This window comes from Oncorhynchus gorbuscha, linkage group LG15 (assembly GCF_021184085.1).
Source record: "Oncorhynchus gorbuscha isolate QuinsamMale2020 ecotype Even-year linkage group LG15, OgorEven_v1.0, whole genome shotgun sequence".
NCBI classification, from domain to species: domain Eukaryota; kingdom Metazoa; phylum Chordata; class Actinopteri; order Salmoniformes; family Salmonidae; genus Oncorhynchus; species Oncorhynchus gorbuscha.
This window is the reverse complement of record NC_060187.1, coordinates 1,067,681-1,093,386: the sequence shown is the minus strand read 5'-3', so window position 1 is coordinate 1,093,386 and position 25,706 is coordinate 1,067,681. Positions and strand designations below refer to the sequence as shown.

At 46.5% G+C, this 25,706-nt stretch overlaps 1 protein-coding gene across 5 annotated transcripts in view; it reads right to left on the bottom strand.

The window, feature by feature from the left end:
• The window catches only part of LOC123996510 (cytoplasmic FMR1-interacting protein 1 homolog), an 89,591-nt gene that overhangs the window by 46,647 nt on the left and 17,238 nt on the right, over positions 1-25,706 (bottom strand). For 3 of the 5 annotated variants that reach the window (XR_006832002.1, XR_006832001.1, XM_046299900.1), the window contains exons 2-9: positions 18,734-18,854; positions 18,551-18,640; positions 14,055-14,132; positions 13,739-13,840; positions 12,879-13,060; positions 9,477-9,573; positions 6,804-6,932; positions 2,749-2,853 (exon numbers count right to left, since the gene is read on the bottom strand). Coding sequence is in view for 3 of the 5 variants with exons in the window: in XM_046299900.1 (XP_046155856.1) it covers positions 2,749-2,853; positions 6,804-6,932; positions 9,477-9,573; positions 12,879-13,060; positions 13,739-13,840; positions 14,055-14,132; positions 18,551-18,640; positions 18,734-18,850 (900 nt within the window). In the remaining 2 variants the exon portion in view is untranslated. Of the gene's footprint in view, positions 1-2,748; positions 2,854-6,803; positions 6,933-9,396; positions 9,418-9,476; positions 9,574-12,878; positions 13,061-13,738; positions 13,841-14,054; positions 14,133-18,446; positions 18,471-18,550; positions 18,641-18,733; positions 18,855-25,706 lie in introns of those variants that run through there. The other 2 variants (XM_046299902.1, XM_046299903.1) reach the window with 2 other exon arrangements.

Genomic DNA, 25,706 nt, shown 5'->3' with positions numbered 1-25,706 from the left:
AAGACCAGTCAGTCAGTCAGTCAGAGCCATGAAGACCAGTCAGTCAGTCAGTCAGAGCCATGAAGACCAGTCAGTCAGTCAGTCAGAGCCATGAAGACCAGTCAGTCAGTCAGAGCCATGAAGACCAGTCAGTCAGTCAGAGCCATGAAGACCAGTCAGTCAGTCAGAGCCATGAAGACCAGTCAGTCAGTCAGAGCCATGAAGACCAGTCAGTCAGTCAGAGCCATGAAGACCAGTCAGTCAGTCAGAGCCATGAAGACCAGTCAGTCAGTCAGAGCCATGAAGACCAGTCAGTCAGTCAGAGCCATGAAGACCAGTCAGTTAGTCAGAGCCATGAAGACCAGTCAGTCAGTCAGTCAGAGCCATGAAGACCAGTCAGTCAGTCAGTCAGAGCCATGAAGACCAGTCAGTCAGTCAGTCAGTCAGAGCCATGAAGACCAGTCAGTCAGTCAGTCAGAGCCATGAAGACCAGTCAGTCAGTCAGTCAGAGCCATGAAGACCAGTCAGTCAGTCAGAGCCATGAAGACCAGTCAGTCAGAGCCATGAAGACCAGTCAGTCAGTCAGTCAGAGCCATGAAGACCAGTCAGTCAGTCAGTCAGAGCCATGAAGACCAGTCAGTCAGTCAGAGCCATGAAGACCAGTCAGTCAGTCAGAGCCATGAAGACCAGTCAGTCAGTCAGAGCCATGAAGACCAGTCAGTCAGTCAGAGCCATGAAGACCAGTCAGTTAGTCAGAGCCATGAAGACCAGTCAGTCAGTCAGAGCCATGAAGACCAGTCAGTCAGTCAGAGCCATGAAGACCAGTCAGTCAGTCAGAGCCATGAAGACCAGTCAGTCAGTCAGTCAGAGCCATGAAGACCAGTCAGTCAGTCAGTCAGAGCCATGAAGACCAGTCAGTCAGTCAGTCAGAGCCATGAAGACCAGTCAGTCAGTCAGTCAGAGCCACGAAGACCAGTCAGTCAGTCAGAGCCACGAAGACCAGTCAGTCAGTCAGAGCCATGAAGAAGTGTCAGTTAGTCAGTCAGAGCCATGAAGACCAGTCAGTCAGTCAGAGCCATGAAGACCAGTCAGTCAGTCAGTCAGAGCCATGAAGACCAGTCAGTCAGTCAGTCAGAGCCATGAAGACCAGTCAGTTAGTCAGTCAGTCAGAGCCATGAAGACCAGTCAGTTAGTCAGTCAGTCAGAGCCATGAAGACCAGTCAGTTAGTCAGTCAGTCAGAGCCATGAAGACCAGTCAGTCAGTCAGTCAGAGCCATGAAGACCAGTCAGTCAGTCAGTCAGAGCCATGAAGACCAGTCAGTCAGTCAGTCAGAGCCACGAAGACCAGTCAGTCAGTCAGAGCCACGAAGACCAGTCAGTCAGTCAGAGCCATGAAGAAGTGTCAGTTAGTCAGTCAGAGCCATGAAGACCAGTCAGTCAGTCAGAGCCATGAAGACCAGTCAGTCAGTCAGTCAGAGCCATGAAGACCAGTCAGTCAGTCAGTCAGAGCCATGAAGACCAGTCAGTTAGTCAGTCAGTCAGAGCCATGAAGACCAGTCAGTTAGTCAGTCAGTCAGAGCCATGAAGACCAGTCAGTCAGTCAGAGCCATGAAGACCAGTCAGTCAGTCAGAGCCATGAAGACCAGTCAGTTAGTCAGAGCCATGAAGACCAGTCAGTCAGTCAGAGCCATGAAGACCAGTCAGTCAGTCAGTCAGAGCCATGAAGACCAGTCAGTCAGTCAGAGCCATGAAGACCAGTCAGTCAGTCAGAGCCATGAAGACCAGTCAGTCAGTCAGAGCCATGAAGACCAGTCAGTCAGTCAGAGCCATGAAGACCAGTCAGTCAGTCAGTCAGAGCCATGAAGACCAGTCAGTCAGTCAGTCAGAGCCATTTCAGATACATGAAGACCAGACAGTAAGGCCCATGTACCCCTAATTCACTACAGACAATAAGGCCCATGTACCCCTAATTCACTACAGACAATAAGGCCCATGTACCCCTAATTTACTACACAGACAATAAGGCCCATGTACCCCTAATTCACTACACAGACAATAAGGCCCATGTACCCCTAATTCACTACAGATAATAAGGCCCATGTACCCCTAATTCACTACAGACAATAAGGCCCATGTACCCCTAATTCACTACAGACCATAAGGCCCATGTACCCCTAATTCACTACACAGACCATAAGGCCCATGTACCCCTAATTCACTACACAGACCATAAGGCCCATGTACCCCTAATTCACTACACAGACAGTAAGGCCCATGTACCCCTAATTCACTACACAGACAGTAAGGCCCATGTACCCCCAATTCACTACACAGACAATAAGGCCCATGTACCCCTAATTCACTACACAGACAATAAGGCTTATGTACCCCTAATTCACTACACAGACAATAAGGCCCATGTACCCCTAATTCACTACACAGACAGTAAGGCCCATGTACCCCCAATTCACTACACAGAGTATAAGGCCCATGTACCCCTAATTCACTACACAGACAGTAAGGCCCATGTACCCCCAATTCACTACACAGACAGTAAGGCCCATGTACCCCTAATTCACTACACAGACAGTAAGGCCCATGTACCCCCAATTCACTACACAGACAGTAAGGCCCATGTACCCCTAATTCACAGACAGTTTATGAACACACACAGACATAAAAACAATGAGATTTTCAATGTTGATTGAGGGTGAAAGGTCAGCCACATACTGACAACACCCACAGCAACATGTCTCTCCTACTGCTCACCTTGAAGAACTTGTCAATCTTTGTCAGGTTGATCCTCTTCTTGGCGTCCATTTTGTAGATGTTGCTGTTACTGCCATCCATCAGGTACAGACCAAACCCCATCACCTAGAGATAACAGACAGGTACAGACCAAACCCCATCACCTAGAGATAAGAGACAGGTACAGACCAAACCCCATCACCTAGAGGTAACAGACAGGTACAGACCAAACCCCATCACCTAGAGGTAACAGACAGGTACAGACCAAGGTAACAGACCCATCATCACCTAGAGGTAACAGACAGGTACAGACCAAACCCCATCACCTAGAGGTAACAGACAGGTACAGACCAAACCCCATCACCTAGAGATAACAGACAGGTACAGACCAAACCCCATCACCTAGAGGTAACAGACAGGTACAGACCAAACCCCATCACCTAGAGGTAACAGACAGGTACAGACCAAACCCCATCACCTAGAGGTAACAGACAGGTACAGACCAAACCCCATCACCTAGAGGTAACAGACAGGTACAGACCAAACCCCATCACCTAGAGGTAACAGACAGGTACAGACCAAACCCCATCACCTAGAGGTAACAGACAGGTACAGACCAAACCCCATCACCTAGAGGTAACAGACAGGTACAGACCAAACCCCATCACCTAGAGGTAACAGACAGGTACAGACCAAACCCCATCACCTAGAGGTAACAGACAGGTACAGACCAAACCCCATCACCTAGAGGTAACAGACAGGTACAGACCAAACCCCATCACCTAGAGGTAACAGACAGGTACAGACCAAACCCCATCACCTAGAGATAAGAGACAGGTACAGACCAAACCCCATCACCTAGAGGTAACAGACAGGTACAGACCAAACCCCATCACCTAGAGGTAACAGACAGGTACAGACCAAACCCCATCACCTAGAGGTAACAGACAGGTACAGACCAAACCCCATCACCTAGAGGTAACAGACAGGTACAGACCAAACCCCATCACCTAGAGGTAACAGACAGGTACAGACCAAACCCCATCACCTAGAGATAACAGACAGGTACAGACCAAACCCCATCACCTAGAGATAAGAGACAGGTACAGACCAAACCCCATCACCTAGAGGTAACAGACAGGTACAGACCAAACCCCATCACCTAGAGGTAACAGACAGGTACAGACTAAACTTGGCCCTCCTATGTTGAACATAATAAACGGCTCTCTATCCACTGGATGTGTACCAAACTCACTAAAAGTGGCAGTAATAAAGCCTCTCTTGAAAAAGCCAAACCTTGACCCAGAAAATATAAAAAACTATCGGCCTATATCGAATCTTTCATTCCCCTCAAATTTTAGAGAAGGCTGTTGCGCAGCAACTTACTGCCTCCCTGAAGACTTACAATGTATACAAAATGCTTCAGTCTGGTTTTAGACCCCATCATAGCACTGAGACGGCACTTGTGAAGGTGGTAAATGACATTTTGATGGCATCGGACCGAGGCTCTGCATCTGTCCTCGTGCTCCTAGACCTTAGTGCTGCTTTTGATACCATCGATCACCACATTCTTTTGGAGAGATTGGAAACCCAAATTGGTCTACACGGACAAGTCCTGGCCTGGTTTAGATCTTATCTGTCAGAAAGATATCAGTTTGCCTCTGTGAATGGTTTGTCCTCTGACAAATCAACTGTAAATTTCGGTGTTCCTCAAGGTTCCGTTTTAGGACCACTATTGTTTTCACTATATATTTTACCTCTTGGGGATGTCATTCGGAAACATAATGTTAACTTTCACTGCTATGCGGATGACACACAGCTGTACATTTCAATGAAACATGGTGAAGCCCCAAAATTGCCCTTGCTAGAAGCATGTGTTTCAGACATAAGGAAGTGGATGGCTGCAAACTTTCTACTTTTAAACTCGGACAAAACAGAGATGCTTGTTCTAGGTCCCAAAAAACTAAGAGATCTTCTGTTGAATCTGACAATTAATCTTAATGGCTGTACAGTCGTCTCAAATAAAACTGTGAAGGACCTCGGCGTTACTCTGGACCCTGATCTCTCTTTTGAAGAACATATCAAGACCATTTCAAGGACAGCTTTTTTCCATCTACGTAACATTGCAAAAATCTGAAACTTTCTGTCCAAAAATGATGCAGAAAAATGAATCCATGCTTTTGTCACTTCTAGGTTAGACTACTGCAATGCTCTACTTTCCGGCTACCCGGATAAAGCACTAAATAAACTTCAGTTAGTGCTAAATACGGCTGCTAGAATCCTGACTAGAACCAAAAAATGTGACCATATTACTCCAGTGCTAGCCTCTCTACACTGGCTTCCTGTCAAAGCAAGGGCTGATTTCAAGGTTTTACTGCTAACCTACAAAGCGTTACATGGGCTCCACCCTATCTCTCTGATTTGGTCCTGCCGTACATACCTACACGTACGCTACGGTCACAAGACGCAGGCCTCCTAATTGTCCCTAGAATTTCTAAGCAAACAGCTGGAGGCAGGGCTTTCTCCTATAGAGCTCCATTTTTATGGAACGGTCTGCCTACCCATGTCAGAGACGCAAACTCGGTCTCAACCTTTAAGTCTTTACTGAAGACTCATCTCTTCAGTGGGTCATATGATTGAGTGTAGTCTGGCCCAGGAGTGGGAAGGTGAACGGAAAGGCTCTGGAGCAGAACCGCCCTTGCTGTCTCTGCCTGGCCGGTTCCCCTCTTTCCACTGGGATTCTCTGCCTCTAACCCTATTACAGGGGCTGAGTCACTGGCTTACTGGGGCTCTCTCATACTGTCCCTGGAGGGGGCGCGTCACCTGAGTGGGTTGATTCACTGATGTGGTCATCCTGTCAGGACTGGCGACCCCTTGAGGTTGTGCCATGGCGGAGATCTTTGTGGGCTATACTCAGCCTTGTAAGTTGGTGGTTGAAGATATCCCTCTAGTGGTGTGGGGGCTGTGTTTGGCAAAGTGGGTGGGGTTATATCCTTCCTGTTTGGCCCTGTCAGAGGAGGTGTCCTCAGGATGGGGCCACAGTGTCTCCTGACCCCTCGTCTCAGCCTCCAGTATTTATGCTGCAGTAGTTTGTGTCAGGGGGTAGGGTCAGTTTGTTATATCTGGAGTACTTCTCCTGTCCTATTCGGTGTCCTGTGTGAATCTAAGTGTGTTTCTCTAATTCTGTCCTTCTCTCTTTCTTTCTCTGCTCGAAGGACCTGAGCCCTAGGACCATGACCCAGGACTACCTGACATGATGACTCCTTGCTGTCCCCAGTCCACCTGGCCATGCTGCTGCTCCAGTTTCAACTGTTCTGCCTTATGATGTTTATTGACCATGCTGGTCATTTATGAACATTTGAACATCTTGGCCATGTTCTGTTATAATCTCCACCCGGCACAGCCAGAAGAGGACTGGCCAACCCACATAGCCTGGTTCCTCTCTAGGTTTCTTCCTAGGTTTTGGCCTTTCTAGGGAGTTTTTCCTAGCCACCGTGCTTCTACACCTGCATTGCTTGCTGTTTGGGGTTTTAGGCTGGGTTTCTGTACAGCACTTTGAGATATCAGCTGATGTACGAAGGGCTATATAAATAAATTTGATTTGATTTAACCCCCATCACCTAGAGGTAACAGACAGGTACAGACCTAACCCCATCACCTAGAGGTAACAGACAGGTACAGACCTAACCCCATCACCTAGAGGTAACAGACAGGTACAGACCTAACCCCATCACCTAGAGGTAACAGACAGGTACAGACCTAACCCCATCACCTAGAGGTAACAGACAGGTACAGACCAAACCCCATCACCTAGAGATAACAGACAGGTACAGACCTAACCCAATCACCTAGAGGTAACAGACAGGTACAGACCAGCCAGACAGTATATAGGGAATAGAAGGCCATGTTCGGAGCCTGCCAGCCAGTCAGTATATAGGGAATAGGAGGCCATGTTCGGAGCCTGCCAGCCAGACGGAATATAGGGAATAGGAGGCCATGTTCGGAGACTGCCAGCCAGACGGTATATAGGGAATAGGAGGCCATGTTCGGAGCCTGCCAGCCAGACGGTAGCGTACCTTGAGCAGCATGTGTTTCTCGTTGGGGGTCAGGTACATCCTGTTCTCATAGTAATCAACACACAGGTTGACTATGTCAGCCAGCAGCTCATCGTGGCCGTTAATCACCTCCAACTGCTGCTGCAGAGACTGGAGACAGAGAGAGATGTTTAACTGCAGAGACTGGAGACAGAGAGAGATGTTTAACTGCAGATACTGGAGACAGAGAGAGATGTTTAACTGCAGATACTGGAGACAGAGAGAGATGTTTAACTGCAGATACTGGAGACAGAGAGAGATGTTTAACTGCAGAGACTGGAGACAGAGAGAGATGTTTAACTGCAGATACTGGAGACAGAGAGAGATGTTTAACTGCAGATACTGGAGACAGAGAGAGATGTTTAACTGCAGATACTGGAGACAGAGAGAGATGTTTAACTGCAGAGACTGGAGACAGAGAGAGATGTTTAACTGCAGAGACTGGAGACAGAGAGAGATGTTTAACTGCAGAGACTGGAGACAGAGAGAGATGTTTAACTGCAGATACTGGAGACAGAGATGTTTAACTGCAGAGACTGGAGACAGAGAGAGATGTTTAACTGCAGATACTGGAGACAGAGATGTTTAACTGCAGAGACTGGAGACAGAGAGAGATGTTTAACTGCAGAGACTGGAGACAGAGAGAGATGTTTAACTGCAGAGACTGGAGACAGAGAGAGATGTTTAACTGCAGAGACTGGAGACAGAGAGAGATGTTTAACTGCAGAGACTGGAGACAGAGAGAGATGTTTAACTGCAGATACTGGAGACAGAGAGAGATGTTTAACTGCAGATACTGGAGACAGAGAGAGATGTTTAACTGCAGAGACTGGAGACAGAGAGAGATGTTTAACTGCAGAGACTGGAGACAGAGAGAGATGTTTAACTGCAGAGACTGGAGACAGAGAGAGATGTTTAACTGCAGATACTGGAGACAGAGAGAGATGTTTAACTGCAGAGACTGGAGACAGAGAGAGATGTTTAACTGCAGATACTGGAGACAGAGAGAGATGTTTAACTGCAGAGACTGGAGACAGAGAGAGATGTTTAACTGCAGAGACTGGAGACAGAGAGAGATGTTTAACTGCAGAGACTGGAGACAGAGAGAGATGTTTAACTGCAGAGACTGGAGACAGAGAGAGATGTTTAACTGCAGAGACTGGAGACAGAGAGAGATGTTTAACTGCAGAGACTGGAGACAGAGAGAGATGTTTAACTGCAGAGACTGGAGACAGAGAGAGATGTTTAACTGCAGATACTGGAGACAGAGAGAGATGTTTAACTGCAGAGACTGGAGACAGAGAGAGATGTTTAACTGCAGATACTGGAGACAGAGAGAGATGTTTAACTGCAGAGACTGGAGACAGAGAGAGATGTTTAACTGCAGAGACTGGAGACAGAGAGAGATGTTTAACTGCAGATACTGGAGACAGAGAGAGATGTTTAACTGCAGATACTGGAGACAGAGAGAGATGTTTAACTGCAGATACTGGAGACAGAGAGAGATGTTTAACTGCAGAGACTGGAGACAGAGAGAGATGTTTAACTGCAGATACTGGAGACAGAGAGAGATGTTTAACTGCAGATACTGGAGACAGAGAGAGATGTTTAACTGCAGAGACTGGAGACAGAGAGAGATGTTTAACTGCAGATACTGGAGACAGAGAGAGATGTTTAAACTATTTCAGCCAGCAGCTCATCGTGGCCGTTAATCATTGGTTGGCCAGGTGTGTGTGTTACCTGAGTGATCTTGTTGTGGTTGGCCAGGTGTGTGTGTTACCTGAGGGATCTTGTTGTGGTTGGCCAGGTGTGTGTGTTACATGAGGGATGTTGTTGTGGTTGGCCAGGTGTGTGTGTTACCTGAGTGATCTTGTTGTGGTTGGCCAAGTGTGTGTGTTACCTGAGGGATGTTGTTGTGGTTGGCCAGGTGTGTGTGTTACCTGAGGGATGTTGTTGTGGTTGGCCAGGTGTGTGTGTTACCTGAGGGATGTTGTGGTGGTTGGCCAGGTGTGTGTGTTACCTGAGTGATCTTGTTGTGGTTGGCCAGGTGTGTGTGTTACCTGAGTGATCTTGTTGTGGTTGGCCAGGTGTGTGTGTTACCTGAGTGATCTTGTTGTGGTTGGCCAGGTGTGTGTGTTACCTGAGTGATCTTGTTGTGGTTGGCCAAGTGTGTGTGTTACCTGAGGGATCTTGTTGTGGTTGGCCAGGTGTGTGTGTTACCTGAGGGATGTTTGTTGTGGTTGGCCAGGTGTGTGTGTTACCTGAGGGATGTTGTTGTGGTTGGCCAGGTGTGTGTGTTACCTGAGTGATCTTGTTGTGGTTGGCCAGGTGTGTGTGTTACCTGAGTGATCTTGTTGTGGTTGGCCAGGTGTGTGTGTTACCTGAGTGATCTTGTTGTGGTTGGCCAGGTGTGTGTGTTACCTGAGTGATCTTGTTGTGGTTGGCCAGGTGTGTGTGTTACCTGAGTGATCTTGTTGTGGTTGGCCAGGTGTGTGTGTTACCTGAGTGATGTTGTGGTTGGCCAGGTGTGTGTGTTACCTGAGTGATGTTGTGGTTGGCCAGGTGTGTTTCTTACCTGAGTGATCTTGTTGTGGTTGGCCAGGTGTGTGTGTTACCTGAGTGATCTTGTTGTGGTTGGCCAGGTGTGTTTCTTACCTGAGTGATCTTGTTGTGGTTGGCCAGAAACATGGAGAGGTTCTGAGACTCCTGGATGGATGAGGGTTCTGACATCTTCCTGAGGAACTGGGCAGCTCTACAGGGAGGAGAGGAGAGGAAGGGGGAGGAGATGGAGGGAGAGAGACAGAGGGAAGAAGAAGGCGGGAGGGAGAACAGTACGTGAGAGATCAAGGCGGCGAGGGGACGCTGAGTGATGATACCATATAGTGTCTATGATAGCAGGGAGGGGATGCTGAGTGATGATACCATCTAGTATCTATGATAGCAGGGAGGGGACGCTGAGTGATGATACCATCTAGTATCTATGATAGCAGGGAGGATCACTGAGTGATGATACCATCTAGTGTCTATGATAGCAGGGAGGGGACGCTGAGTGATGATACCATCTAGTATCTATGATAGCAGGGAGGGGACGCTGAGTGATGATACCATCTAGTGTCTATGATAGCAGGGAGGGGACGCTGAGTGATGATACCATCTAGTATCTATGATAGCAAATGTGTTCCAGAATATACTGCATCTCCCATGGGACTGTAGTTTGACTGCTCCTGGATATCACTGCTCATGATAGGATATCGCTGTTCATATCACTGCTCATGATAGGATATCACTGCTCATGATAGGATATCACTGTTCATATCACTGCTCATGATAGGATATCACTGTTCATATCACTGCTCATGATAGGATATCACTGTTCATATCACTGCTCCTGGTAGGATATCACTGTTCATATCACTGCTCATGATAGGATATCGCTGTTCATATCACTGCTCATGATAGGATATCACTGCTCATGATAGGATATCACTGTTCATATCACTGCTCATGATAGGATATCACTGTTCATATCACTGCTCATGATAGGATATCACTGTTCATATCACTGCTCATGATAGGATATCACTGTTCATATCACTGCTCCTGGTAGGATATCACTGCTCATGATAGGATATCACTGTTCATGATAGGATATCACTGTTCATGATAGGATATCACTGTTCATGATAGGATATCACTGTTCATATCACTGCTCCTGGTAGGATATCACTGTTCATATCACTGCTCATGATAGGATATCACTGTTCATATCACTGCTCCTGGTAGGATATCACTGCTCATGATAGGATATCACTGTTCATATCACTGCTCATGATAGGATATCACTGTTCATATCACTGCTCATGATAGGATATCACTGTTCATATCACTGCTCATGATAGGATATCACTGTTCATATCACTGCTCATGATAGGATATCACTGTTCATATCACTGCTCCTGGTAGGATATCACTGCTCATGATAGGATATCACTGTTCATGATAGGATATCACTGTTCATGATAGGATATCACTGTTCATGATAGGATATCACTGTTCATATCACTGCTCCTGGTAGGATATCACTGTTCATATCACTGCTCATGATAGGATATCACTGTTCATATCACTGCTCCTGGTAGGATATCACTGCTCATGATAGGATATCACTGTTCATATCACTGCTCATGATAGGATATCACTGTTCATATCACTGCTCATGATAGGATATCACTGTTCATATCACTGCTCATGATAGGATATCACTGTTCATATCACTGCTCCTGATAGGATATCACTGTTCATATCACTGCTCCTGGTAGGATATCACTGTTCATATCACTGCTCCTGATAGGATATCACTGTTCATATCACTGCTCCTGGTAGGATATCACTGTTCATATCACTGCTCATGATAGGATATCACTGTTCATATCACTGCTCATGATAGGATATCACTGTTCATATCACTGCTCATGATAGGATATCACTGTTCATGATAGGATATCACTGTTCATATCACTGCTCCTGGTAGGATATCACTGTTCATATCACTGCTCATGATAGGATATCACTGCTCATGATAGGATATCACTGTTCATATCACTGCTCATGATAGGATATCACTGTTCATATCACTGCTCATGATAGGATATCACTGTTCATATCACTGCTCATGATAGGATATCACTGTTCATATCACTGCTCCTGGTAGGATATCACTGTTCATATCACTGCTCCTGGTAGGATATCACTGTTCATATCACTGCTCCTGGTAGGATATCACTGTTCATATCACTGCTCATGATAGGATATCACTGTTCATATCACTGCTCCTGGTAGGATATCACTGTTCATATCACTGCTCATGATAGGATATCACTGTTCATGATAGGATATCACTGTTCATATCACTGCTCCTGGTAGGATATCACTGTTCATATCACTGCTCATGATAGGATATCACTGTTCATATCACTGCTCCTGGTAGGATATCACTGCTCATGATAGGATATCACTGTTCATATCACTGCTCATGATAGGATATCACTGTATAGTATAGACCCATGGGCCCAGTTCCACCACTGTTGACCAGAGACCCATGGGCTCAGTTCCACCACTGTTGACCAGAGACCCATGGGCCCAGTTCCACCACTGTTGACCAGAGACCCATGGGCCCAGTTCCACCACTGTTGACCAGAGACCCATGGGCCCAGTTCCACCACTGTTGACCAGAGACCCATGGGCCCAGTTCCACCACTGTTGACCAGAGACCCATGGGCCCAGTTCCACCACTGTTGACCAGAGACCTAGTAGTAGTATAAAGTAGTGCACTATAAAGGGAATAGGTTCCCATGTAGGACCTGTCTGTACCGTTTGGGAATAGGTTCCCATGTAGGACCTGTCTGTACCGTTTGGGAATAGGTTCCCATGTAGGACCTGTCTGTACCGTTTGGGAATAGGTTCCCATGTAGGAGGACCTGTCTGTACCGTTTGGGAATAGGTTCCCATGTAGGACCTGTCTGTACCGTTTGGGAATAGGTTCCCATGTAGGACCTGTCTGTACCGTTTGGGAATAGGTTCCCATGTAGGACCTGTCTGTACCGTTTGGGAATAGGTTCCCATGTAGGACCTGTCTGTACCGTTTGGGAATAGGTTCCCATGTAGGACCTGTCTGTACCGTTTGGGAATAGGTTCCCATGTAGGACCTGTCTGTACCGTTTGGGAATAGGTTCCCATGTAGGACCTGTCTGTACCGTTTGGGAATAGGTTCCCATGTAGGACCTGTCTGTACCGTTTGGGAATAGGTTCCCATGTAGGACCTGTCTGTACCGTTTGGGAATAGGTTCCCATGTAGGACCTGTCTGTACCGTTTGGGAATAGGTTCCCATGTAGGACCTGTCTGTACCGTTTGGGAATAGGTTCCCATGTAGGACCTGTCTGTACCGTTTGGGAATAGGTTCCCATGTAGGACCTGTCTGTACCGTTTGGGAATAGGTTCCCATGTAGGACCTGTCTGTACCGTTTGGGAATAGGTTCCCATGTAGGACCTGTCTGTACCGTTTGTAGGCAGAGTGGTCGTTCTTGACGCTACACTTCATGTTCTTGAGTTCGTCCAGCACAGCGAACATGTTGATGAACTTCCCCAGGGTCAGGAGGTAGGCCTCGGAGACAAAGTCCTTCCTCCTCTCAGCGTGGCAGAGACGACGCACCTCCCCACAGAACCGGTCTATAGCCAATCGCTGATGAGGAGAAAGAGGGGGGGGTCGACATGGATAGAAGGTTTAACAGTTACATTTCAAGAACACATCTTTATATTAATTTAATTTGAACAAATGAATGTGTATACAATATTTCACAGAACATATGAGAATATTATCTACAGAGAGAGAGGTGAGTGAGTGAGTGAGTGAGTGAGTGAGTGAGTGAGGGTGAGTGAGTGAGTGAGTGAGGTGAGGGCCAGCCTCCGGCTGGTTGGTGTGACAGAGAGGTGAGGGTGTGTGAGAGAGAGAGAGCTGAGGTGAGGGTGTGTGAGTGAGCGGTGAGGTGAGGGTGTGTGAGTGGGAGGTGAGGGTGTGTGAGAGAGGTGAGGGTGTGTGAGTGAGAGGTGAGGGTGTGAGAGAGAGGTGAGGGTGCCTCTGGCTGGTTGGTGGGACAGAGAGAGAGGTAAGGGTTTCTCTGGCTGGTTGGTGGGACAGAGAGAGGGGTTAGGGTGTGTGAGTGAAAGACGTGAGGATGAGAGAGAGGTGAGGGTGTGAGAGAGGTGAGGGTGTGAGAGAGGTGAGGGTGTGAGAGAGGTGAGGGTGTGAGAGAGGTGAGGGTGTGAGAGAGGTGAGGGTGTGAGAGAGGTGAGGGTGCCTCTGGCTGGTTGGTGGGACAGAGAGAGAGAGGTAAGGGTGCCTCTGGCTGGTTGGTGTTACCTGGAAGTACATAAAGTTCATGAGCTTGGTGACCTCAGGCTCCAGCACCTCCACTGTCTTCTCATAGATCTCCACTCTGTTGGGCTGCTCATTACACTTCACCTGGTAGAGGGAGGAAGAGAGAAGAGAGCCATTCACATGGGGGGTCAGGGTGCCTCTGGCTGGTTGGTGGGACAGAGAGAGAGAGGTCAGGGTGCCTCTGGCTGGTTGGTGGGACAGAGAGAGAGAGGTAAGGGTGCCTCCACTGTCTTCTCATAGATCTCCACTCTGTTGGGCTGCTCATTACGGTTTATCAGGTGAGTTATGCAGTGGTTACCTGTGGGATAGCGCGAGAGCAGCTCCTCCACGTGTACAGCATCACAGCATACTCCTGGCCCTCCTCCAGCATCTCATTCTAGAAGGAAGACAGTTACAAGGCTCTCAAACACAACACAGCTACTAGCCTCTCTCTCTGAGGTTCCTGAGGTACAATACAGATACTAGCCTCTCTCTCTGAGGTTCCTGAGGTACAATACAGATACTAGCCTCTCTCTCTGAGGTTCCTGAGGTACAATACAGATACTAGCCTCTCTCTCTGAGGTTCCTGAGGAACAATACAGATACTAGCCTCTCTCTCTGAGGTTGGTGAGGTACAATACAGCTACTAGCCTCTCTGAGGTTGTGCATCAGTGCATTCAGAGCAGGCTTGGTCTCGGTGGTTGGCTGACTGGCTGGCTGACTGGCTGACTGGCTGGTTGGCTAACAGTGCTGTTTCATGGTGACCTGGCGGTCGCTCTAAAACACTAATTACCCCTCACTGGCATTATCATTTTGAATTTGTGTGGAAGAATTGACAATTTTTGTTGTCGTCTATCAACGATGACAAGCCACCGGGGTCTGACGTCTTGGATGGAAAATTACTGAGGATAATAATGGACGATATTGCCACATCTTCAATCTAAACCTACTATAAATGGTGTGTCCTCGGGCCTGAAGGGAGCAAAAGTAATTCCACCACCTAAGAATAGTAGAGCACCCTTTACTGGCTCAAATAGCAGACCAATCATTATGTTACCAACCCGTAGTATATTTTTGCAAAAAATGATGTTTCACCAGATACAATGCTATTTTATGGTAAACAAATTGACAACAGACTTTCAGCATGCTTATAAGGAAGGACATTCAACAAGCACAGCACTTACACAAATGAATGATGATTGGCTGACAGAAATTGATGACAAAAATATTGTGGGGGCTGTTTTGTTAGACTTCAACGCAGCTTTTGACATTATCGGTCATAGTCTGCTGCTGGAAAAACTTGTGTTATGGCTTTACACCCCCCCCCCTGCTCTAATGTGGATAAAGAGTTAATTGCTGTTCCCCTCAGAATCATTATCCAAGTAGAGTCAGGAATTCCCCAGGGCAGCTGTCTAGGCCTCTTACTTTTTCAATCTTTACTAATGACATTCCACTGCAACACTTAAAGAGCTGCAGTTAGTTTCAGAATGGGTGGCCAGAAATGAATTAGTCCTAAATATTTAAACTAAGAGCACTGCATTTGGGACAAATCATTGACTAAACTGTAAACCTCAACTGAATCTTATAATGTGGAAAAAAAACACCACCCCTCCCCTATTATTTTCAGCTTATACATACTATACACATTTTATGGATACAGTCCATCTACAATAGTTATATTTTGTTTGTTTTTAGTACTGTCCTTCCTCTACCCTCAACCTCTCCCATCTAACTGTCCATCCAGTTTGATTTCTATTTGCCTTATATTTTTAACTGTGCTGTTTCCCAAACGTTCTGAACCTATATATGTTGTTACAACACAGTATGCTTAACATTAGTTGTTATCTTGTTATTATTCCCACCCTTCAGCTCCATTCAACCCCTCCCATCTATCTCTTTACACCATCCATATTGGATTCTATTTGCCATATATTGTTCAACGATGCTGTGATGTTCAGAACTTTTGTGAAACCTTTCTATCCTCATAGTTTATTTAGATTATCTTTAAATTTACAAACATTTTGGCTGAAAATCTTATTTTATTATTGATCGATTGAATATAACTTTTCAGATCCCCCAGTAGTGCTAACGGCAGGGTTAGCTCCAGGTAAATATTGCAATTCTTCAGCCATTCCTGGACCTGTGACCAAAAACAAAATTAATTATATAATTTTTCTGCCTCATCGCAGAAAAATAGGCAGAGCTGGGAAGGTTGTATCCCCCATATAAATAACCTTCTATTGGTTGCAAGAATTCTGTATAATAATTTAAATATAAAAATTTGAAGTTTTGAATCTGGTGTCGTTTTTGCGTATCAGTTCATAAACCATGTGCCATGGAATCGGTACGTCAAAAATCTCTAATGGGGATCCATAATAAACCCCAGGAAGAGTAGCTGCTGCCTTGACAGGAACTAATGGGGATCCATAATAAACCCCAGGAAGAGTAGCTGCTGCCTTGACAGGAACTAATGGGGATCCATAATAAAACCCAGGAAGAGTATCTGCTGCCTTGACAGGAACTAATGGGGATCCATAATAAACCCCAGGAAGAGTAGCTGCTGCCTTGGCAGGAACTAATGGGGATCCATAATAAACCCCAGGAAGAGTAGCTGCTGCCTTGGCAGGAACTAATGGGGATCCATAATAAACCCCAGGAAGAGTAGCTGCTGCCTTGACAGGAACTAATGGGGATCCTGGTTGATGTGGTTGTTACTGACAGGCAGCACATGGCTGAGCTCTTTAATCACCACTTCATTAAGTCCTGATTCCTATTTGACTCAGCCACGCCTCCTTGCCCGTCCAACATTTCCTCATCTCCCACCCCTTCTAATGCGACAAGCCCAGACGCTCCTCACTAGCCCTGCTACAAAGTTTCTCCCTGCAGGGCGTCCCTTACTCCAAGGTGCTAAAGGGGCTCCTTAAACCGGACCCCCAAAAAATCTGGGTCAGATGGTTTAGACCCTTTCTTCTTTAAGGTTGCTGCCCCTATCATCACCAAGCCTTTCTCTGACCTTTTTAACCTGTCTCTCCTCTCTGGGGAGGTTCCCATTGCTTGGAAGGCAGCCACCGTGCATCTATTTTGCCCTGTTTATCAAAAGTGTTGTCAATAATCAACTGACTGGTTTTCTTAATGTCTATATTTCTCTCTGGTTTGCAATCTGGTTTCCACTCAGGTTATATATGTGTCACTGCAACCTTAAAGGTCCTCAATGACATCACCATCGCCCTACGCTAAGGCGTACTGTATGTAAACTTCTGACTTCAACTGTATATGGCTCCCCCTCTTGGCCATTCATTGTACTGTGGCAAGTGTGGAAGTAGAAGGATAAAGACAGGAAGTTGGGCCTTCGGTGGGGGAAGTGCTTGGTCTGTTGACCATACACAGAGGAGATCAGATTATTTATTTTCCTGTCCTGTTGTCTATGCTTTAAGTTGATTGGATTTGTTCGATTAAAAGGAATATAAATTATTTTTTGTTGCACTGTGGCAAGTGTGCAGGTAAATGGAGGAAGTTGGGCCTTCTGTGGGAGGAGTCCTAGCTAGATGCAGGAGCTGTAAAGTCTTGACCATATCATGCCTTTTCATTTAGTCGATCGGAGAATACTTTTTTAGATTTAAAGGAAAATAAATCCTATTTTTGCTGCGCCATATCCCTGGCTCTCTGTGAATGCTGCGCCATATCCCTGGCTCTCTGTGAATGCTGCGCCATATCCCTGGCTCTCTGTGAATGCTGCGCCATATCCCTGGCTCTCTGTGAATGCTGCGCCATATCCCTGGCTCTCTGTGAATGCTGCGCCATATCCCTGGCTCTCTGTGAATGCTGCGCCATATCCCTGGCTCTCTGTGAATGCTGCGCCATATCCCTGGCTCTCTGTGAATGCTGCGCCATATCCCTGGCTCTCTGTGAATGCTGCGCCATATCCCCTCTGGCTCATATCCCTGGCTCTCTGAATGCTGCGCCATATCCCTGGCTCTCTGTGAATGCTGCGCCATATCCCTGGCTCTCTGTGAATGCTGCGCCATATCCCTGGCTCTCTGTGAATGCTGCGCCATATCCCTGGCTCTCTGTGAATGCTGCGCCATATCCCTGGCTCTCTGTGAATGCTGCGCCATATCCCTGGCTCTCTGTGAATGCTGCGCCGTATCCCTGGCTCTCTGTGAATGCTGCACCATATCCATGGCTATGTCCACATGGTAGGGAACAACCCTGACACAGGCTGGGGTACTGGCTATGTCCACATGGTAGGGAACAACCCTGACACAGGCTGGGGTCATGGCTATGTCCACATGGTAGGGAACAACCCTGACACAGGCTGGGGTAGTGGCTATGTCCACATGGTAAGGAAGTCACCACATTCACCTCTATTCACTCCCTATGAAACCCCTAGTCAACCCTCCCAGCAGCCCTTTCTCTAACCATAACCCCTCTGTCCCTGTTCTGGGGGCTGGAGAATCTAGAGGAAGTTAATGATTTCATAATGTCCAAAGGCTGATGTACTGTGCTGTTATTGTGTTTGTATTGCTAGAGCTCTGGTGACCATTTCCTATGTATTCAATAGGCTACACATTGCAACTGGAACCTGGTACTTACCATGCTAGAGTGGACGGTGGACAGTGGCCTGCTCGATGTGTCTGGAACCTGGTCCTTACCATGCTAGAGTGGACGGTGGACAGTGGCCTGCTCAATGTGTCTGGAACCTGGTACTTACCATGCTAGAGTGGACAGTGGCCTGCTCGATGTGTCTGGAACCTGGTCCTTACCATGCTAGAGTGGACGGTGGCCTGCTCGATGTGTCTGGAACCTGGTACTTACCATGCTAGAGTGGACAGTGGCCTGCTCGATATATCTGGCGATCCCCGTCACAAAGGCATTACGGTCCTCAAAGTTGGTGTTGAAGTTGGGCTTTGGAGAGAGAGAGGATGTTTTAATCAAATTAAATCTACATTCAGGTGTTTACCTGCTGAGCTTGACAGGAGATCTGAGAACAGTTCTTACCTGGTACATGAGGGAGCAGGGCAGGGGCTCGATGCAGGGCTGCTGGTCTGGGAGAGGCAGCTCCTCCAGAAGGTCCACATTGGACAGAGCATCCTCCAGGGTCACCGTGGACGCCATGATGCTGCAACAACACAGATATAGGAGTTAGAGATATGATGCTGTAACACGCAGATATAGGAGTTAGAGATATGATGCTGGAACAACACACAGATATAGGAGTTAGAGATATGATGCTGGATCAACACACAGATATAGGAGTTAGAGATATGATGCTGGAACAACACACAGATATAGGAGTTAGAGATATGATGCTGGAACAACACACAGATATAGGAGTTAGAGATATGATGCTGGAACAACACACAGATATAGGAGTTAGAGATATGATGCTGGAACAACACAGATATAGGAGTTAGAGATATGATGCTGGAACAACACAAAGATCTAAGTCAGGACTCCTATTTGACTCAGCCATGCCTCCTTGTCCATCCAACATCAGATTTGCCACCAATGCTCCTATAGGACACATCAGTGCACTCTATACTCCTCTGTAAACTGGTCATCTCTGTTATACCCGTCGCAAGACCCAATGGTTAATGCTTATTTATAAAACCCTCTTAGGCCTCACTCCCCCTTATCTGAGATATCTACTGCAGCCCTCATCCTGGTAAATATATCCAATGCAAAAAAAACATCTACATATAAACACTATCAATATGAATTCCCATAGAAAGACTCCACCTCTGAATATTCCCCAAAATGTGCAATCCTAGTCTAGAATGTCATTTTAAGACTTCCCTTCACTGGAACTAAAGGGGCCTAGTCTGGACCATGAAAAACAGCCCCAGACCATTATTCCTCCTTCACCAAACTTTTCAGTTGACACTATGCATTGGGGCAGGTAGCGTTCTCCTGGCATTCGCCAAACTCAGATAGTGTAGTGCGATTCATCCCTCCAGAGAATGTGTTTCCACTGCTCCAGAGTCCAGAGTCTTGTGTGCGGCTGCTTGGCCATGGAAACACATTTCACAAAGCCCCTGACAAACAGTTCTTGTTCTGACGTTGCTTCCAGAGGCAGTTTGGAACTCGGTAGTGAGTGTTGCTTCCAGAGGCAGTTTGGAACTCGGTAGTGAGTGTTGCTTCCAGAGGCAGTTTGGAACTCGGTAGTGAGTGTTGCTTCCAGAGGCAGTTTGGAACTCGGTAGTGAGTGTTGCTTCCAGAGGCAGTTTGGAACTCGGTAGTGAGTGTTGCAACTGAGGAAAGATGATTTGTACACGCTATGTGCTTCACACTCGCCGGTCCCAGATTGTGTGGCCTACCACTTCACGACTGAGCCGTTGTTGCTCCTTGACGTTTCCACTTCACAATAACGCCACTTACAGTTGACCTGGGGCAGCTCTAGCAGGACAGAAATTTGACGAACTGACTTGTTGGAAAGGTGGTATCCTATGAGGGTGCAATGTTGAAAGTCACTAAGCTTTTCAGTAAGGTCATTCTATTGTCAATGTTTGTCTATGGAGATTGCATGGCTGTGTGCTCGATGTTACACACCAGTCAGCAATAAGTAGCTGAATTTCAAGGCGTGTCCACATACTTTTATATAGACAGTGTAAATGTACAGGACAGGTCCAGGTATAATATAGTAGCCTAGTATAAATCATTAGCCTGTTACTCCTAACCCCTACTTTTTCGAACATTCTGTTAAAAATCGCGCAACATTTCAGCGCCCTGCTGCTCATGCCAGGAATATAGTATATGCATATGATTAGTATGTGTGGATAGAAAACACTCAGACGTTTATAAAACTGGTTAAATCACGGCTGTGTCTATAACAGAACGTGCGTTTCATCGAAAAGCGCAGGAAAATCTGATCACTGAAAATGGAAATATATATCCATCCGCCACTTCAACCCATTGATAAAGGCGAACCACAATAAATGGGGCTGAGGTTGCAATACCTACAGCTTCCACACGATGTCAACAGTCTTGTCATTTGCCTAGGCTTTGTTTCTTGGTCAAACGAAGAAGAGACAAGCCATTTGTTCAGGTCTCCGACCGGATATTTTGGTTGAGATTTACCCGGACATTATTTCCAGACTGACAGCTAAAGAATATACTTCGCCTCGTGATCCATTTGTTAGCTTATTAACGTAATTACTAATACCTAATGTTGCATTTTTGTTATTTGCATGTGTTTTGTGTTAAAGTTTATCAGATCTACTTTTTTTATTTTAAAAAAATGACTTGTTGCCTGGATTATAAGACGCTAGCTTTTTTTTCCGCATTTATCACACAGTCTTCATAGATCAAGATATCTAGGCTAGGTTATATGGACCAGGATTTAATCAGGCTGTAGGTTAAAAAATTAAACCTCAATAGTGATAAACCCCTCCGGCTGTAGGTTAAATACTGATTAAACCCCTCAGGCTGTAGGTTAAATACTGACTAAACCCCTCAGGCTGTAGGTTATGGGACATCTCCGGCTGTAGGACTGATTAAACCCCTCAGGAGTGCCAACAAAGAAGATGGTCAAAGGTAATGAATGTTTTATATTTTATTTGTCAGGCGGTTTTGTGTCAGGCTTGTAGGTTAACTATGCTAATTATTTTGTTTACGTAAACCCTCAGGCTGTAGGTTAAATTTTGGCTGTGTTACATGCTAAATCAGATAATAGCTTCTCATTAGGTTTCTGACTAAAAGGCATTTTAAAAATCTGACTTGTTGCCTGGATTCACTAAACCCCTCAGGCTGTAGGTTTAATTCAAACCCTCAGGCTGTAGGTATTTTAGGCTGAACATTTCCAGATGTCTAGATGGGACGCCTGCTGTAGGTGTCAGGTAGGTTAAATACTGACTAAACCCCTCAGGCTGAGGTTAAACCCCTCAGGCTGTAGGTTAAATACTGATTAAACCCCCTCAGGCTGTAGGTTAAATACCTCAGGCTGTAGGTTAAATAATGATTAAACCCCTCAGGCTGTAGGGTTAAAGGCTTAGGTTAAATAATGATTAAACCCCTCAGGCTGTAGGTTAAACCCCTCAGGCTGTAGGATTAAACCCCTCAGGCTGTAGGTTAAATACTGACTAAACCCCTCAGGCTGTAGGTTAAATACTGACTAAACCCCTCAGGCTGTAGGTTAAATACTGACTAAACCCCTCAGGCTGTAGGTTAAATACTGACTAAACCCCTCAGGCTGTAGGTTAAATAATGATTAAACCCCTCAGGCTTGTAGGTTAAATAATGATTAAACCCCTCAGGCTGTAGGTTAAATACTGATTAAACCCCTCAGGCTGTAGGTTAAATACTGATTAAACCCCTCAGGCTGGAGGTTAAATACATTCTAATTAGCTTCGTTGCAGTCTTGATAACAGTCACATGCTTCTCTTCTCTTTCTCTCAACTGCTGATGGAGATTTATTGCCATGGAACAATAAAAACTCACTGCAATCAAAACAGACCGTCAGATCGGTATTACAAAGGACTGTGGGGACACACAATCACCCATGGACAGGGTGTGAGAGGGACCGGCCAGACAGGCGGCAGACCGGCCAGACAGGCGGCAGACCGGCCAGACAGGCGGCAGACCGGCCAGACAGGCGGCAGACCGGCCAGACAGGCGGCAGACCGGCCAGACAGGCGGCAGACCGGCCAGACAGGCGGACAGGCGGCAGACCGGCCAGACAGGCGGCAGACCGGCCAGACAGGAGGACAGGCGGCAGACCGGCCAGACAGGCGGACAGGCGGCAGACCGGCCAGACAGGCGGCAGACCGGCCAGACAGGCGGCAGACCGGTTCAGGGGACGCTCCACTAACAGACTGCTGAGAAATGAACTGAAATGTTGGCTATTTTTCGGTTTTAAACAACTAATTGACCGACATCGGCTCAATAATATGAAGTTTTCCTCGGGCAGCAGATCATCATCCTGGTTCTGGGGACCCACAGGGTGCACATTGTAGTTGTTGCATTCGCACTCCACACCTGATTGAAATCATCAACGATAATGAGTTGATCATTTGAATCAGCTGTGTAGTGCTAGGGGAAAAAACTACAATGTGCACCCTGTGGGTCCCCAGCACCAGGATGAACCACTGCTCTAGAGATACAGTAAATCAGACCAGCTGAACTGTGCGATGGGAGTTGTAGTTTCCAACAGGACAAAACTCTACATATTTTAGCTCAGAAACCGTGATAATGAACTACAATGACCATATAATCCATTGCTCGCAGGTGTGTTTCTTTTCACCAGCTACGTTAGGTTAGTAGTGTTGGGCAGACACGGACAGTAGTGAGAAGAATGCATCGTGGGGTATCTCTACATGATCTCAGATCTCCAGGTTTATAAATCTGTTGCATCGTGGGGTATCTCTACATGATCTCAGATCTCCAGGTTTATAAATCCGTTGCATCGTGGGGTATCTCTACCTGAAAATATATGATCTCAGACCTCCAGGTTTATAAATCTGTTGCATCGTGGGGTATCTCTACCTGAAAATATATGATCTCAGACCTCCAGGTTTATAAATCTGTTGCATTGTGGGGTATCTCTACCTGAAAATACATGATCTCAGATCTCCAGGTTTATAAATCTGTTGCATCGTGGGGTATCTCTACCTGAAAATACATGATCTCAGATCTCCAGGTTTATAAATCTGTTTGCATGATCTCAGATCTCCAGGTTTATAAATCTGTTGCATCGTGGGGTATCTCTACCTGAAAATACATGATCTCAGATCTCCAGGTATATAAATCTGTTGCATCATGGGGTATCTCCACATGAAAATACATGCACTAAGTCGGGGGTTCCCAAACTTGGTCCTGGTGCCCCACTTGGGTACAAGTTTCATGTTTTGCCCTAGCACGACACAGCTGATTCAAATAATCAAATATTGATGATGAGCTCGTTATTTGAATCAGCTGTGTAGTACTCGGTCAAAAGAACATTTTAAAAATGCACCCATGGGGGGACCCAGGACCGAGTTTGGGAAACACAGATTGATATTTTGTATTCAGCAGTCATGAAAGTATGCCTTATTTACTTTGAAGAACTACAAAATAGTGATTTTGTCAGACAGCATAGGCAGCAGCTCACACCTTTATTTAACCAGGTAGGCTAGTTGAGAACAAGTTCTCATTTGCAACTGCGACCTGGCCAAGATAAAGCATAGCAGTGTGAACAGACAAACAGAGTTACACATGGAGTAAACAATTAACAAGTCAATAACACAGTAGAAAAAAAGGGGGAGTCTATATACAATGTGTGCAAAAGGCATGAGGAGGTAGGCGAATAATTACAATTTTGCAGATTAACACTGGAGTGATAAATGATCAGATGGTCATGTACAGGTAGAGATATTGGTGTGCAAAAGAGCAGAAAAGTAAATAAATAAAACAGTATGGGGATGGGGTAGGTGAAAATGGGTGGGCTATTTACCAATAGACTATGTACAGCTGCAGCGATCGGTTAGCTGCTCAGATAGCTGATGTTTGAAGTTGGTGAGGGAGATAAAAGTCTCCAACTTCAGCGATTTTTGCAATTTGTTCCAGTCACAGGCAGCAGAGTACTGGAACGAAAGGCGGCCAAATGAGGTGTTGGCTTTAGGGATGATCAATGAGATACACCTGCTGGAGCGCGTGCTACGGATGGGTGTTGCCATCGTGACCAGTGAACTGAGATAAGGCGGAGCTTTACCTAGCATGGACTTGTAGATGACCTGGAGCCAGTGGGTCTGGTGACGAATATGTAGCGAGGGCCAGCCGACTAGAGCATACAAGTCGCAGTGGTGGGTGGTATAAGGTGCTTTCGTGACAAAACGGATGGCACTGTGATAGACTGCATCCAGTTTGCTGAGTAGAGTGTTGGAAGCCATTTTGTAGATGACATCGCCGAAGTCGAGGATCTGTAGGATAGTCAGTTTTACTAGAGTAAGCTTGGCGGCGTGAGTGAAGGAGGCTTTGTTGCGGAATAGAAAGCCGACTCTTGATGTGATTTTCGATTGGAGATGTTTGATATGAGTCTGGAAGGAGAGTTTGCAGTCTAGCCAGACACCTAGGTACTTATAGATGTCCACATATTCAAGGTCGGAACCATCCAGGGTGGTGATGCTAGTCGGGCATGCGGGTGCAGGCAGCGATCGGTTGAAAAGCATGCATTTGGTTTTACTCGCGTTTAAGAGCAGTTGGAGGCCACGGAAGGAGTGCTGTATGGCATTGAAGCTCGTTTGGAGGTTAGATAGCACAGTGTCCAATGACGGGCCGAAAGTATATAGAATGGTGTCGTCTGCGTAGAGGTGGATCAGGGAATCGCCCACAGCAAGAGCAACATCATTGATATATACAGAGAAAAGAGTCGGCCCGAGAATTGAACCCTGTGGCACCCCCATAGAGACTGCCAGAGGACCGGACAGCATGCCCTCCGATTTGACACACTGAACTCTGTCTGCAAAGTAATTGGTGAACCTGGCAAGGCAGTCATCCGAAAAACCGAGGCTGAGTCTGCCGATAAGAGAGGTTGAACAGGCTGGTAATAGGGGTTGCGACAATGGCGGCGGATAGTTTCAGAAATAGAGGGTCCAGATTGTCAAGCCCAGCTGATTTGTACGGGTCCAGGTTTTGGAGCTCTTTCAGAACATCTGCTATCTGGTTTTGGGTAAAGGAGAACCTGGAGAGGCTTGGGCGAGGAGCTGCGGGGGGGGGGCGGAGCTGTTGGCCGAGGTTGGAGTAGCCAGGCGGAAGGCATGGCCAGCCGTTGAGAAATGCTTTTTGAAGTTTTCGATAATCATGGATTTATCGGTGGTGACCGTGTTACCTAGCCTCAGTGCAGTGGGCAGCTGGGAGGAGGTGCTCTTGTTCTCCATGGACTTCAGTGTCCCAGAACTTTTTGGAGTTGGAGCTACAGGATGCAAACTTCTGCCTGAAGAAGCTGGCCTTAGCTTTCCTGACTGACTGCGTGTATTGGTTCCTGACTTCCCTGAACAGT